Genomic DNA, 15,069 nt, shown 5'->3' with positions numbered 1-15,069 from the left:
GATAGGATAATGGGACGCACATTCAGTCGCTTTCTTACGGATTAGGTCTAGAAGGTGGAACAGCTTATTGAGAAGGTTTCTAAAAAGGCCTCGTTTTAAAAGAAGACATCTTAATTGTCTGACCCCTTTAAAATCATATTTGCTACTCTATGGCGAACCTTTAGTTCAATGCATAGAGTTTTATAAGCACAAGTTTGCGAAAGGGAAGCGAATCAAAGCTAAACTTCCCATGGGTGGCAAGAAAATACTTTTTTTTAAGACTGCATAAAGCCTTTTAGTAAAGCTTTAGAGGAAAAATAGAGACTTTTCCTGAAAAAAACAAGAGATTTTTCTCTTGAAATCACTCAATATTTAAGTTTAAGATTGAAAACTACAGTTTATTATTGCAAGAGCAAGGAGTATGTTCAGTTATCTCAAAGTGAGCTGTGTTTTTGCACAACAAGGCTTGGACATGAGGGAGGTTGTGCATTTAAAAACTACTGACAAATCACACTGGTTTTTGCTCGCTCTCCAGCTGAAATGAAACGAATGTGCGATATAGCCTTTTAAATTATCAAGACAGTGCCGCCAGGACTCGGGTCGTGCCGCCAGTCGTAACTTCAGGTGGCTAGAAATAAACCAGAAAGAAAGGGATTATTAACAAAAAAACAAACAACAATTATTTGAAGACATCGCTCGAGCTTTGCCAAAGAAACAGAGCTGAGTGTGCAGCCTTTTAGAAAGGCACCTTCTCTAGTTTCCATGAATGTAAGCATCTTCCTTCCACTTCTGAGGGTTGGAAGTTTGGCTTCTTCGGTAAACAAGGGTCGGTTTAAAAGTTTGCCTTGGAAAATGCTGCTGTTTCTTAACAAGCAGGGGGAAGTAGCTAAGCTAACTGAAGCTTTTCTACCCCCTTCTCCTCAAATAAAACCTAGGGTATGAACACACAAGTCCTTGCTTGGGAAACACTTAAAAAGTCACCAAGCAACTTTCACTAGTAAATAAAAACAGACCCTTGTGCTCTAATATGTTAGTTGAAGCTTATCTAATCTTGGCTAAGTAGTTTTCTCTCTTTCTGGTGTTGAGTAAACAGGCTCAGTGTATAGAGATGTCCTATTCACAAGTTTAGGGGTGTTCTTTCTTTCTCTTCTCCTATAGAAAGTAAAAATCCTAACTAGCATTGAGTAGTCCAGCCCAGGGGACAGTGATTAATGATAGTAGTGCATAAAGGTTAACATACTTCACTGAAAAGTCTGTTGACTGGGATCCTTGTGATACAATGTGGACCACTGCACGCCTCAAGAGAATCTTTTTGTTGTCCGCCCTGATTGTGTCCTCAAAATTCTGCCCACGAAAGTTTGCCAACCCTCCTGCCCCAAGAGTTTAATAGTTTCCCTTACTCTGCTGGCATTGTGTACTGGTGAAAAGCAGCCCTTTTCTATTCAAGTGTTGGTGGTCATCTCAATAGATCTACAAACGCCCATATGGTGACCACTGTAGATGAATCCAACTGTTTAAATGGGGAAGAAAGTTTGGGTTTTAAAACATTTCAAAGTGTTTGAAAAGATCCTACCAGATTCTGTCACAATTCGCTTAAAGCTTTGAAGGCTGTGCCTATTGTTAGCTGATTATAAATGATATTACTTTAAAGTTGATTTCCCACAAAATTTAAAGGATGTAACAGGACTGTTGCCGTTTATTTTGAAGCATAACTTTTAGAGCAAATTAGCATAAGTAGCCCTTGCCTCCTTATTCCAGCTTTCATTTAGAAACATCAAAACCTGGTGAAAAAATGCTCTGAAGAGAGAGGGAGAGTTTATTTAGTGATAACTTCCTTGCCTTAAAAGAAATGTCCATTCCTTTTGCAAACCTGAGTGTTGGCGCAGACACTTTGAAAGACAGCTAGACCAAGTGCACATCTTTCCATCCTACAGAAATGTGAAAACAATAAAATTTCCCGTTGTTTAATGATAGAAATTACATTAAAAGTGGTGGAAATGCCCTAATTAAAAATGTACCACTTAAATGATATGCCAAATGTTCAGCTGCAGCATAGCATATTTAGCTAGTTAGTGAACTCGCTACTATTTCTTTTAAAATTACATGTTAAATTTTTTAAAAGAAATCTTACTTTTCTCTGGTGCAACACATTACAAAGAATGGACAGTCCTTTTATCTAAATATAAAATTCCATTTTCAGCAATTATAGCCTGTTCTTGGTGATGATATAATTACAGCTGTGCTCAGTAATAGGTGTCAAGGCAATGCACACTCATACAATAGTTGAATAAAACTGCAGAACAATGCAGGCACTTCTAAATTCACAACCTTTAAAATGAAATTGACTGTGCAGAATTCAAATAAAAACTGGATAAATATTTTTTAAAAAAGATTACAAGCTTGGTTTGGTTTCTTAATAGCATTTTCTACAAACCTATCAACATCTAATTGATTAGATAGGAATTACTGATTATAGATAATCTGAAATACTGAACATCACCATTTTAAATATAGCAATAGGTAAATAAATTCTGCAGAGAAAGGAGACTGGCATGGCATAGCTTTTTAGTACAGATTCAATATGAAGAATAATTTTCACTGGAATGATTTTATGCCTCTCTTATTCCAGAGGGGGGAAAATATAAAATGTAATTACATTACAGTTAGGGTTTTATATAAAATATTTATGGTGAGGTTGAAAAATAAAATGCTATTATATAACTTATGTCACCAGTGAACTTTCACTTTGACATTTTAAGTATGTTTAAGAAAAGATATCAGCAAACATGGCTGACCTGGTTTATTATGGTATATTGCAACTATAAGAAACTGACAGTTGGGTGAAATTTGTTTTAATTTCCTGTTCTGATTGTTGCAGATGGCTGTCCACAACAGGAAGGAGGAGGTGAAAACACAAACTCCATTAGCTCTAATGGAGAAGATTCAGATGAGGCCCAGATGAGACTTCAGCTGAAAAGAAAGCTGCAGAGAAATAGGACATCCTTTACCCAAGAGCAAATTGAAGCCCTTGAGAAAGGCGAGTGACATTTTCAAGCTACTAAAATCGGAGAGGAAAGCAAAATGCATCCTGGTTATGTTCAGAGCTAAATGGAAGAGGGCATTCACAGGCATTTATATACACAAATAGAAAGCTCCATAAAAATCTATGCTTCCCAAGCTTCAATTTTTTTTAGCAGGCTGACCTGATTTTTATGGTATTCATCATTGTAGTATCTGAACAGTTGTAAGAAGTTTTATTTTAAAGGAAAAATGCTTTAAGGATACCCCGAGCACAATACAATTAATTATATTCACAGCTCCCCACTTCATCCCCTCATTACATACACACCAACTTTCCTAAAGTCACAGTGGATAATGTGCATGCTGGCTGGCTGGGAGTTACAAAATTCCCAGCTGCTACTCACCCCATCCTCACCGGAGGTCACACTGTGACAGGCCCATAGGGTTTGGAGTGAGGACAGAATCACCCTATAGGTGCTGCACAGGCAGCATACATCTGTGTGCCAATCCACTTCCTGCGAGCTGACTCACTGCCTGCTTTGAGCCCCCTCTGACCATGGTCCTGGAATCCTGACACTTCCTGAAAAATATTATCATTGGGCCTAGTCCCATGAATTCTTACTCATGTGATCTCAGTGGGGATGTGTATGTGAGTATGGCACAATAATTGCCCCATTTCCAGCACACACAAACGTCAACTTCATTTTTACATGATTGTCTGGTGGAATATATAGAGCATGAAAAAGCTAAGAAATGACCTGATGTTTCAAAGGTAGCTCTGATAAGTCATTAAAACTTCGTTAGGGCTAATGCAACATTGTTTCTTTTTTCCCTCAGAATTTGAGAGAACCCATTATCCTGATGTGTTTGCCAGGGAGAGACTAGCTGCCAAAATAGACCTACCTGAAGCAAGAATACAGGTATTCACATCCTTGTGCCATTGATTTTTGTATGTGACTAACTTCAAAATACAAGGAAGCCACTGATGTTGATCTAACATTTGTGCATCTACAGCTTTTCAAACATAAGCAACAGGAAGAGGTTGGCTTATACTGAATGGATTGTTCCACTCCAAAGAGGCTGTATGTTAGCATTGTGCCAGGACATGTAGTGAATGATAGGTGGCCACACAGGTATAATCTTACCTATGTAATAATTTTAAAACTCTTTTGTTTTCAGGTGTGGTTTTCCAATCGGAGGGCTAAATGGAGAAGGGAAGAGAAACTGAGGAATCAGAGAAGACAAGCCAGCAACACACCCAGCCATATTCCCATCAGTAGTAGTTTCAGCACAAGTGTCTACCAGCCAATCCCGCAACCTACCACACCTGGTAATCTATGCAATACATTCGTATACATTCATCTTTTTAGGGAACTAACAAATAGTCTTCTGAATCTACATACCAACTGTTATTCCAGCTTAAACTAATGTGTTCATCTCCTATTTATCTATTTTATTGTAGTTTCCTCTTTCACATCAGGTTCAATGTTGGGCAGAACAGACACTGCGCTCACAAACACATACAGTGCTCTGCCACCCATGCCTAGCTTCACAATGGCTAACAACCTGCCTATGCAAGTAAGTAATATACTAGGTTGTCTCTCAGATATGTGATTAACAGCCAGATCCTCAACTTGGTGCGCGAAAAGGCCTCTTAGAAGTCAGTGGAGTTTGGAATCTTCAAGGAATGCAGAGACAGGCCCCCAGTAAGAATTAAGAAAGAGGTTTTGAAAGGCACAAAGGGCAGTTGGGGGCCCTGTGCAAGGGAATAGAAACTGAGAATATAATGTACCCATGTGTCTTTGAAAGTATTTCCCTTCCAGTTCAATTAGGAAAAAAAGGGGAAATAGCAGCAATAACGATTGGTGGAGTGAGGAGAAATGTAGACTACGATTATATAGTTTGAAAAGGAGAAGAATGGGAAGGAATATAGTTAAGTTCTATCAGATAATGAATGGCATTGTATGGAGAAGGCCAATTGCACTCAATATTAAAAGGCAACAAATTAAAATGAAAATAACTGTTTCAAAAATAAGAAAATTAACCCGTGGGACACCGTGCTGCAGTATTATTGAGGCAAAAGACTTAGTAAATTGCTAAAAGGACTAGATTTTGACTACTAATTTGCTATGGCTATGGGCACACTAGGAACACCTAAGAGAAAAAGATGTGATTAGCAACTTGAATTATGCTAGCTGAATTATGATTCCATGAGGTGTTGATCCTCATGCCAGAAAGCATAAAGTGATCACCGGTGGGGTTAGGAAGGAATCTATTCATCTGGGGACTTCTTTACAGTTCTTTCAGATGCACAATGTAATTTTTAAATGATGGGGGTGGGAGCAGGGCATTGTATGTTATTGGCTAGTTGTGAAGGTTTTATTGCTCTGTCTGAAGCATAGAGCATTGACCAGTGTGGCAAACAGAATATCAGATTAGGTGGTCAATATGTCTATTGAAGTGCACCAATTACTATGTTACTAGTTTCTCATAATCAACCAAATGAAGTTTTCTGCTGCAGGCAGAATCCCTTAAACATGTAGAAAAATGAAGAAAAAAACCCCCTGTTATTTATTGATATCTGAGGCCTTTGGTGCAATTCACCTCAGTCAGCAATGCATTTTGGGAGTGCAGGAGTCAGAGACCCTCTTAAACGTCATTCCTCTTTGGGCTTGTCATTTACAACAGAGGCAAAATGTTAGGCACCTAACTCCCTTGAACCCCTTTGAAAACACAAGCCTCAATAGTCATTGCAGAGGGAGGATGGCATAATTCAAAAAGTAGCTGACTCACTGAAATGAATTTGTAAGTGGATTGCACATTTTGTCAGCTTTAATCATATAAGACTATATGTTCTGCCATGTCATATTTTATGTACATCATCTTCTTGGCAAATCGGGTGTAGATGGGGTGCATGCATTTAAAGATTATATGCTTGTGTAGTGCAAGGTTTTGTTGGAATGAGTTTGGGACCAATTGCATTTGCTAGGAGGAATACAATGACATGGCTACCAGAAAGAACTACACTGGAAAAGTGTGTGTGTGGTTATTTCTCATTTGCATCAGTGTATGTGACAGCAGAATTGGGCCACACTCAAGTTACCTGTGCATGCAAAGATCATAAGGGCCTGCTCCTCTGCATAAGCAACATCAAAGCCAGCATTTCAAGGTTGGGTGCTGAAAGCTAGTATCTAAATCCATCTATTTAGGCACTTAGATAAAATGGCCTAATTTGTTTGTTCTTATGAAAAAGAAGCTAGGTTCTCTGAAACTTCTATGTGCTGGTAGATCCCACTAGAGGAAACTGAGATTTCAAATAATTTAAAATTACTAGATCTGTAACATTATTTTGTCCTTTTCCCCCACAGCCCCCAGTACCCAGCCAGACCTCCTCCTACTCTTGCATGCTGCCCACTAGTCCGTCAGTGAATGGGCGGAGCTATGATACGTACACACCTCCTCACATGCAGACACATATGAACAGCCAGCCAATGGGAACCTCTGGAACCACTTCAACAGGTAGATTTCCATTAATATCTTCTACAAAGAACATTTCCCATAGCTTGGTTTCTCCAGTATCCAACGCTGTCTTTCTTTAAAACTAACCTTCATTTCATGCTAACCATCTGGCTGCAAAAGGGCCCAAACTTGTTGCTGTTGGCTTAAGTAGCAGCAGGATTTGGCCAAATGCCAAAATGTAAAACCTCCATTGACTTTTTTGGTGTACACTGAAATCTCATTTTAAGTTACAAATGAAGGGAGAAACAAAAATGGTTGCTTGAAGGAAGTGTCCTTCTAATGAAGGTGCTAGAAAATTGTTCTCAGGATGGCCCTAATCTTGCCAAACACTTAAACATGGGATTAACATTATTACTGCATGTATTTCCATTGACTTTAATGGGATTGCTACTTTCAGTAGTAAAGTTAATCATGTGTGTAATGTGTCTGGGCCTACATTTGCAGATACTATGGGGCAGAGTTTTAAGACATGAAATTGTCTATTAGGCTATTCTCGTGTAGAATTTTCAGTGTATCTATAAGGGAAACTAATTGAAAAGAACAAATCATCTCTTGCAAACAGGAGTAAATTAGACACATTTCTGAGAATAAAAAAGCTTGATAGTGAAAACTTTTATATGTTTTGGGACAGATTCTCATCTGGTGTAAATAAGTTGAGAATTTGGCTTTTTTTATCTTATGAATTAAATGTATTTGTAATAACAAATCAGTTCTATGTGATCAGAGGACTTTTAAAAACATAGAAATAAATCCTAAGAGTCTGTAAATTGGAAGGTAGATTTTATACTTTCAGGAATACAAGCACAACTCTTTACAATTGTTTTAAAAAATGTGTATGTTGAAAAGTTAAAACAGATATTTTCCTCTCTTTTTCAGGTCTTATTTCACCTGGTGTGTCAGTTCCAGTTCAAGTTCCTGGCAGTGAACCTGATATGTCCCAATATTGGCCAAGATTACAGTAAAACATGTGTTTATTCTGTAAATGACTATATGGACAACAGTTGGATGTTCAGCAGTATTTTATAAAGGAAGAAAGACTTCTGTACTGCAACTGTGCCCAATTCTGTAACACACGGAAAAGACTTTAACATGGACCTTTGTACACTGAAGGCATTATATCAGTTGGAACAAATCTTCATTTTGGTATCCAAACTTTTATTCATTTTGGTGTATTATTTGTAAATGGGCATTTGTATGTTATAATGAAAAAAAAAGAACAATGTAGACTGGATGGATGTTTGATCTGTGTTGGTCATGAAGTTGTTTTTTTTTAAAAAGGAAGCCATGATCAACAAGCTTTGCCACGAATTTAAGAGTTTTATCAAGATATATCGAATACTTCTACCAATCTGTTTATAGATTATGGACTGATGTTCCAAGTTTGTATCATTCCATTGCATATAATTAAACCTGGAACAATACGCACTAGATTTATGTAAGAAAAATATCTGTTGGTATTTCCAAAGGTTGTTAACAGATGAAGCTTATGTGCAAACAAGGGGTAAACGAGAACTTGGATGAAGAAAAGCGTTTGATAGATAAAAGGTAGATTGTGTCTTCGATATAAGCCAATTTGTTTTATGTCAAAATGTAAGTATTTGTCTTCCCTAGAAATCTCCCAGAATGATTTCTATAATAAAGTTAATTTCATTTATATTTGACAAGAATATTCTATAGATGTTTTATACACATTTTCATGCATCATACATTTCTTTTTTGGTCGGCAAAAGTTAATTGTTCTTAGATATAGTTGTACTATTGTTCACAGTCCAATCATTTTTGTGCATCTAGAATTCATTCCTAATCAATTAAAAGTGCTTGCAAGAGTTTTAAACTTAAGTGTTTTGAAGTTGTTCACAACTACATATCAAAATTAACCATTGTTGATTGTAAAAACCATGCCAAAGCCTTTGTATTTCCTTTATTATACTATTTTCTTTTTAACCTCATAGTGTGGTGTTGCAAATTTTGTTACCTTATTAGGTTAACATTATATATTGACTGAGTGTTATTTTGAATTTATTTTCAATTTTCAATAGTGGAGGTCCTCAAGGAAATAACTTCATAGATGTTATGACTCAAGCATGCTGTAATTTGGGTTGAACACATTATAAATTCATCTACATTCAGAGATCTATACAAAAGTCTGCATCTATAACTGTATTTATGGAAGAGGAAAACAGTTTCAATCGGCATATAGATTTGTAATCAAGTGCTAAACGAACTCAACAATATAACAGAATTTTCAATGGGGACTATGCTTTGATGTATGCTGGTCAGTACTTTTGAGATATGTAGATATATATCTTGGCTTTAAAAAATATTTAATTTAGAATGTTTTAAAAAAACAGTTGGGTTTGTAATAAAGGCAAAGTTCTTTTGGAAAGCTAACACCAGTCCTCCATACTGCCACACAGCATAATCTTAGTGTAGTTTTCCACTGAACCTATAACTTGGTTAATATCTCAACATGCTTTATGCGAGGGTTGCTAATGTGGATGTGGGTGGAGAGCGGCATGTCAAGAAATAATGAGAGAAGACAAATCAACAGGCAACAACAATGCAAACTGTGACTGGCTAGTGAAAGCTAAAAACCTTTAGTTATTGGCAGCTAAATCTAAACATTTCCCCATCTATGAAACTGTTTCACCGTAGTCCAGTTGTTACGTGCAAAGCTGCAATGAAGAACAGATGTGATGCTTAAAAAATACACAGCGAGTTTTGAGGCTGTTATAATTTGTGGTCTTGTGCCATCACACACATAAGTAGATACAGAAAACACTTCTCTGTACGCTTAAACTAACAGAAGTTGTGGTGTTGAGTGAATTACTACACTGCTGCCAGGATTAAAGGCATCTAAAAACACAGTCCTTTAGGATAAAGATATACTACATTCAAAGCACATGATTTTAATACAAGAAAATTAAAAATCTGACATAAGCAGAAATGTATAAAAGCTAGACAACGTTATATTAAATCTTCCTTTTTACTGATATGGCTATTATAGTTAATGGTTATAATTGCACAGAAATCACCACTTATAAATAAATTATTGATATAAAAGGGAGATTTTTTTTGTTTAAAAATTCTGCCATTTAATAACTGTAGCCCGCAGAAATATATATTCTTTTATAGATGGACATCTGAATTTTAAATACAGAATGCATTGAACATGCCTGTAGCACAACAACACACACATACATACATCACACGTGCGTGTGTGCATGCACGTGCACACGCACACACACACACTGTGTTTTGATTAGTAGGCATAAATTAGATTACTAGCAGTATAAATGCTAGTCATAGCACCTGTAATTAATTGTGTGTGGGGTTTAGTATGGGAGGTCAAATAGAGACTGTGTGCAGCCCTCCTTAAAAAGACACGACCTGCATGTATATGGTGTCTTTAATATTAGTTAGGCATACGTGTGTGTGATATGGAAACACACACTTTTTTTTACATTACAAATGATGCCCATGTGACAGTACAAGCTTTCACTTAGAGTGTATATGTGTGTGTATTTGTCACACAGGCATCTTTGGTAAAGCGTCAAAAAGCTGAGAATTTACAACCTGGATGGTAGTAGATTACAAAATCCACTGATGATTGAAGCTGGTACTATTTAAAACAAAAAGAGGCTCTCTACTATGCTTATAGCTGGTTCCATTGCTTCACACTGACTCCTCAGGCAGTCTAGGCTTCAGAGTAAAAACCCTGAAATCTCTCTCTCCATCTAATATGAGAAGTGGAGCTGGGGGGAAATGACTGCCATTTTTGCAGTTCCAAATGCCTGGATATCTCACTATCACATTTAGCCTAGTTCTCTTCTCTTACAGGTTGTTCCACTACTGTGTAGTCAAGTCCGTGGCACTAGTCCTGCCATGCAAAAGGATGAGTGCTCTCTCTCTCTCACACACACACACACTGTACAATTATCTTTGTTGCTGTTAATATAGAGTCACCATAGAATTAAAGATGGAATTGTAATGTGGTCTATACAGACAGGCTATGCTCTCGCCAATCTGAAGGACAGTATACAACAACTAGCTGACAGACTGTATGTGGTGCTTATTGCAGTGAGTGTTTGGTTAACCATAGCATGGCGGCAACATTTTCGGCTTCCTAGCGGGTTTTCCTGTCCCTGTAGTTGTGTGTGAGGTGGAGGAGAGGGGGAGGAGAGGTCACAAGGGAAAGATCTGTGGCTGCTGCATGTTAGGGAAAAATGAGGCCAGTCAGTCCCCTGAGCCATGCTTGCCTGGAAGGGCTGCTACACTCTGTGCCAAGAGGCACTGTAGGTTATAGCGATAGTGGAGGATTGCACCGGAGGACATGTGTCTAGTTCTGTCAAGACCCTCTTCCCTAGAATGGGTAGGGGAGTGAATACAACCTCTCAAACTGTGTGAGCGCTAATGCCAGTTCCTGGTTACTTGCTCAAGGGCAGGCTAGACCTCAAAGCACCCAAATATCTAACTAAGCAGAGAAAGCTTTTCTAGACTTTCAGAGAGAGAGAGGGAGAGAGAGAGAATGAGAACTCTTTGCTTCTTTCCCAGGGACTGACTGCATTGAAATCTTCAGTGTGCTCTGAAGAGCCTCTAATGATATTTTTTATTGTCTTTAATGAATCCAAAGTTTCACTTTACCCTTCTACAGATGTATTATCCAAGAAGCCTGAAATGTACTATGGAACATCACTCAGTGTTAATCACATATTTCTGTCAGTCTGATCCAGGCCCATTAGCCATTGTTTCTTATAGGAATATGCCTTTTCTGTTAGCTTAAAAACTCCTTTATTTCATAAGGCCACTTTCTACATAATTTATTAGTCCATCTCGACAGCTCACATGCCATTTCCCATTTATCAGCAGAACAAGAATCCGCACGTGAATGCTGGGTTCTTCATACCGTATTTTGTAATTTTAACCATTCTGTTCTAGCTAAGATACTGACATCTTCAGTGAGAAGCATAATAACCTAAACAGTTTTACTATAACATTCAGGTCAGTGCCCTTTCATGACTATGTACACAATGGAATCACTTCTGAATCACACTGCTGAGATGCTGCTTTTAATTGTTTAATTGTTTTTAAAGGGAGCCCATGAGTCAAATGGCACCTATTTAAATGAGACAGGAATCATCACTCTCCAATCAGGACTGTAAAATCCAGGGTGAAGGTTGGGAAAAGAATTCCACCATTACCGTAGAAGGTGAGCAAAATAATCCTGGATGATTTCAGGTTAGTTTAGTCCGATCCATGGGATAGGAAATACGTTTTTCAGAGGCTAGAAGTATACTGCTGCAAACAGCAAGCTAGGACGGATGAAGAACTCAGCTCTTGTATCTGTGCCCTCGCCTAGTATTCAGAGCTCTTGGGGTATTTTATTCTGCTTGAGTCGTCATGTCTTATTATAACCAAATAAAATGTACAATTTATAACTTTATTGTAAAGTTACACTTCACTCTGTATTTTCTGGTAGCACAGCATTCACTGGAGACACTTACAAATGCCCTATTTGTTTTGCTAGTTTATTTCCACTTGCCCTTAACACCAACAGGAGTCAAGTATTGCTCCAAGTGTAGCTAAAGAGGCTCCTCTCCTCCATCTCCAGCCCTGTTAGTTCTAATTCAGGCACACAAGGTCATAGCACCGCCTTTCACTTGTCCCTTTCTTAGAAAGAAAACAGCATTTTGCTCAGCCAAGTAATCTGGAAAGAAAGGTTTTCCTGACAAGTGGCATTTCTTAGACTGCTCTGGGTGAGGACCCTTCAGAAAAGTGGCATGGCAGGAAGAGATGTTTCGTATCTTATGAATTTCAGATTGCTGGGCCAAAGAAAATGGACAGTTTGCATTTAAAGGACTTCTCATCAATAAGAGACCTGCTTGGTTAACCAAAAGAAGCCTAATTCGGTAGCTATGTTTTTTAATCACAAATATATGACCCTCATAAAAAAGTGGGGGGCAGGCATGCAATGAGGCCTGGGCAGGCATGCAATGAGGCAATAATATGGGGTAGTAGACTAGGAAAGCACAGCAGAATTGCTCCAACCTGATTGTTTAACTGAACTACTTTTTCCCAATTACGTTTGTTTCCTTGAACTTTCAAGGAATTTGAAACATTTTTCTTATTGTCTATGGCTACGTCTAGACCGGCATGATTTTCCGGAAATGCTTTTAATGGAAAAGTTTTCTGTTAAAAGCATTTGCGGAACAGAGCGTTTAGATTGGCATGGACGCTTTTCCGCAAAAGCGCTTTTTGCGGAAAACCGTCTGTGCCAATCTAGACGCGCTTTTGCGCAAAACAAATCTGAGCTGACTACACTGGCCCTTTTGCGCAAAAGCTTTGCGCAAAAGGATTTTTGCCCGAAGGGGAGCAGCATAGTATTTCTGCAAGAACACTGATAATCTTACATGAGACCGTCAGTGCTTTTGCGGAAATTCAAGCGGCCAGTGTAGACAGCTGGCAAGTTTTTCCGCAAAAGTGGCTGATTTTCTGGAAAAACTGGCCAGTCTAGACACAGCCTATTTGTTTATTTCTGTTGTAGAAATTCCCAGAGACCACTCTGGACTAGACCCTTCCCTCCCCCCCTCCACCATTGTACTGTTCAAACACATATGGAGAAACAGACCTTGTCAGAAGAATTTACAGTATAAGGCCAAGAACCTTCATTCAGCCTAATTCATGTGGCTAGACTGCTGCCCCTGACGGGCTCCATTGCGTTCAATAGGAGTATGGTATATGGGCCCACACTGGGACCTAAATGTTGTGGGTTTGCTTTTCATTTGAAAGAGTTGGAATCTTGTTCCTATTAGCAATGGTGCTAGGCTACGTCTACATTGGCATGATCTTGCACAAGAACTCTTTTGTGGAAGAGTTCTTGTTCAAAAACTCTTCCAGAAGAGAGCATCTACAAAGGCATGTGCATTTGCACAAAAGATGTGCTTTTGCACAAGAGCATCCATGCCAGTGTAGTTGCTCTCTTGTGCAAGAAAGCTCTGATGGCCATTTTAACCATAGGGCTTTCTTGCGCAAGAAATTCATGTTGCCTGTCTACACTGGCCTCTTGTGCAAGAACTGTTGCGCAAAAGGGCTTATTCCTGAGCGGGAGCGTCAGAGTTCTGGCGCAAGAAGCCCTGATTTTATACATTAGAACATCAGTTCACTTGTGCAAGAACTCATGGCCAGTGTAGACAGGTAGCAAGTTTTTGCGCAAGAGCGGCTGCTTTTGCGCAAGATCGTGCCAGTGTAGACACAGCCCTAGAATATAGCTTTGAGTTTTGTAGTCACTTGAGTAGCTGCAATTTAATCATAATCACGTATTGTCAATTTTTTTGGGGGGGAAGAATAAGGGTCTCAGTGAAGCCAATGGACATTTTGCCAAAAACTTCAGTGAGATCAGAGTCTGGTTGTTGGATAGTGTGAAGGTTGAAAATGAGTTTCACTTAGGAAAATTTTATATTAAAACATTAAAGCTTGTAAAATAAGGAAATGAAAAGTTCAAGTTCCCGCACAAATGGTAACTCTGTCCCCTGCTATCCTTTGTCAGTTTATCCCTTCTATATTTTTCACATATCCACCACTCACCTCTTTCTAAGTCTCAGAATACATGTCTGAATTACAGGGCACACAGTGTTCCCTAAGAACGGCAGGGAAGGCTGTAAAGCTCTATCAGGAACAGCCGGAGCTGACGAGAGGCTTCTATTGGATAGAGAGGAGAGTTCGTTGCAAAGGATGTTTTCTACTGCCTGTGTCGAGAGAGTGGACAGATGAGGTGTGGCTATGTCAGAAATGTCCACAGTAAAGTCTCTCACTAATGTGGATAGGTAGAAGAGATACACTCAACAAGCCCGGAAATGCACTCTCATCTCTGTCTGATGGGAGCACCATAAGAGTTACACAAAACCAGAAATCATTAGTCTGTTTTAGTTTCATTTTGACTTCAGGAATCTTTCAGACCACACCCACCTCATCACATCTATTATCTTCACCCTAATGGTGAAGTGTAGTGGGCAGCGTATCTGAAATCTTGGGTGGGCAGGAAAGTCACCTGGCTTTCGCTAAGGCAGCTCACTTGGTTTTGTCTAGGGTAGGGTCCTAGCGTGAAGACCAGACACCCCACTCACAGGATGCTGACCTCCAAAGGTGCATTGTAGCCGGGTCAGGTAGTGAACAGATGTATTGTGAGAGCCCCAGCAAAGTTTTTTTCAGGTGCCAGGCAGGAACTGTAGCTTGCATGAAGTCTCCCAGCAGAGGTTGCAATTGCTCCCAGACACCCAACAGACTTTACGTAAATTCTAGCAGTTAAAAATTGTAACGGTTATAAACTTCAGTTTTTCCCTCCCTGGAGACATATGAGCTCTGCCAGCTGCACCAGCAGTTTGTAAATTCCTTGACCCCTGAAAACTTCTCTCCTGCAACTTGTAGATTCTTTCGCCTATCTATGCTCAAGCTGAAAAGTTCTGTGAACAGATTTAAAGATATTTCACAGAAGATATACATGGAAAAATTAAAGGGATTTGGTTAGCACAGAAACAAAATACTGCAAATTTC

The 15,069-nt window shown here is 38.8% G+C and overlaps 2 protein-coding genes across 11 annotated transcripts in view; one reads left to right on the top strand and one right to left on the bottom strand.

Moving 5' to 3' along the window:
* Positions 1–7,564, top strand: part of PAX6 (paired box 6) — a 29,025-nt gene extending 21,461 nt beyond the window's left edge. For 6 of the 10 annotated variants that reach the window (XM_075927798.1, XM_075927794.1, XM_075927796.1 and 3 more), the window contains 6 exons: positions 2,858–3,016; positions 3,838–3,920; positions 4,180–4,330; positions 4,463–4,578; positions 6,369–6,519; positions 7,396–7,564. In XM_075927798.1, coding sequence (XP_075783913.1) covers positions 2,858–3,016; positions 3,838–3,920; positions 4,180–4,330; positions 4,463–4,578; positions 6,369–6,519; positions 7,396–7,481 — 746 coding nt within the window. In that variant the 3' untranslated portion in view covers positions 7,482–7,564. The remainder of the gene's footprint in view (positions 1–2,857; positions 3,017–3,837; positions 3,921–4,179; positions 4,331–4,462; positions 4,579–6,368; positions 6,520–7,395) is intronic. The other 4 variants (XM_075927799.1, XM_075927795.1, XM_075927797.1 and 1 more) reach the window with 1 other exon arrangement.
* ELP4 (elongator acetyltransferase complex subunit 4) overlaps positions 380–15,069 on the bottom strand; it is a 345,800-nt gene continuing 331,110 nt past the window's right edge. The window contains exon 10 of the mRNA XM_014576421.3: positions 380–607. Coding sequence (XP_014431907.2) covers positions 554–607 — 54 coding nt within the window. The 3' untranslated portion in view covers positions 380–553. The remainder of the gene's footprint in view (positions 608–15,069) is intronic.

This window comes from Pelodiscus sinensis, chromosome 4 (assembly GCF_049634645.1).
Source record: "Pelodiscus sinensis isolate JC-2024 chromosome 4, ASM4963464v1, whole genome shotgun sequence".
NCBI classification, from domain to species: Eukaryota; Metazoa; Chordata; order Testudines; family Trionychidae; genus Pelodiscus; species Pelodiscus sinensis.
Note: the sequence above shows the minus strand (reverse complement) of the source record. Positions and strands in the feature narration are given on the sequence as shown.